A 1,136-nucleotide genomic window follows, 5' to 3' on the forward strand; every position below is an offset into this window, starting at 1 on the left:
ATTCAACCTTTAAAACGACATGGTGTGTTGTGCACAGCCTGTAATAAGGTCATGCTGAAGGGACATACAGCATTTCAGAGTAGTGGCTCTTCTAAACTCTACTGCTCACCTCAATGTCTCTGTGGCTCCAAGAAGAAAACATGTCACTGCTGCCTGAAGTATGTTTACAACATTTCATTCAGCTATAGTTGTATGTTACTGGAATGGTTTGACTTGATGTATGTTCTTTCTTTTCAGAGAGATTTGTGATGAGAATATCAAAATTGCCCTGGTAGACATGTCAGGGACTGTGAAGGAGTTCTGCAGTCAGAAATGCCACAGTGCTTTAAACTTCAAGTGCAGTGTGTGTCAGAAGACAGGAGTGGTGAGTAGACATCTCTGTCTGTGCTGAAGAATATTCTTGTGTGCTCAGTCAGAAATTATAAATGCGTATTTTGTTGTTGTAATTGTCTTGAGTTTTTAAAGATCCAAAATTATTGTTTCTCATAGACTCATAGTCATGAGGTGAATTACATGGGCTCTATCCATAAGCTGTGCAGTGACCGCTGCTTCAACCAGTTCCGCTCCTCTAACAAGCTGAACATGAACAGCTGTGTGAACTGTGGAGGATATTGTTATGGCACAGACAGTCAGTGTCCTTCTCTGCAGATGGAGGACAGAGTTATGAAGTTCTGCAGTCAAAACTGCCTCACAGCCTACAAAAAGGTGACAGCAAATCAATAGTAATAATACTCATTAAGATATCATTAATTTTATTGAAATATCATTTTTAAGGTGAATTATAAGTATAAATAAATAAATTGGATAAACTCATCTTTACTTATAGAGGAGTCTGAAACTTGTCACCTGCAAAATGTGTCATGCCCTGCGCCCAGCTGCAGATGCGGTGGAAAGTCCAAACTCAGAGGGCATCAGGGAGCTTTTCTGCTCCACTGCCTGTGTCGTGGCGAGTAAAGTCCAGACTGGCAGTTCGTCAGGTACCGTGATCACATTTGCAACACAACCCAGTGTATTTAATTGTAGTGAAGCACAGATACAAGGTTTAAGGTCATTGCACACAAAGTCCGTTAAAAAATAAATACGACCTCACGTTATGTCAATCACATTTACACACTGCCTCCGAAATATTCGTCCGT

The 1,136-nt window shown here is 40.6% G+C and overlaps 1 protein-coding gene across 1 annotated transcript; it reads left to right on the forward strand.

The window, feature by feature from the left end:
• Positions 1–12: 12 nt before the first annotated feature.
• Positions 13–1,062, forward strand: LOC107578388 (zinc finger MYM-type protein 4-like; the record flags this gene model as incomplete). The annotated part of the gene is made up of 4 exons (XM_016264348.1): positions 13–158; positions 238–364; positions 490–705; positions 827–1,062. Coding segments are annotated over exons 1-4 (686 nt in total), but the record flags the coding sequence as incomplete, so codon positions are not given.
• Between the last annotated feature and the right edge of the window lie 74 nt (positions 1,063–1,136).

This window comes from Sinocyclocheilus grahami, unplaced genomic scaffold (assembly GCF_001515645.1).
Source record: "Sinocyclocheilus grahami isolate Dianchi unplaced genomic scaffold, SAMN03320097.WGS_v1.1 scaffold10010.1, whole genome shotgun sequence".
NCBI lineage: Eukaryota > Metazoa > Chordata > Actinopteri > Cypriniformes > Cyprinidae > Sinocyclocheilus > Sinocyclocheilus grahami.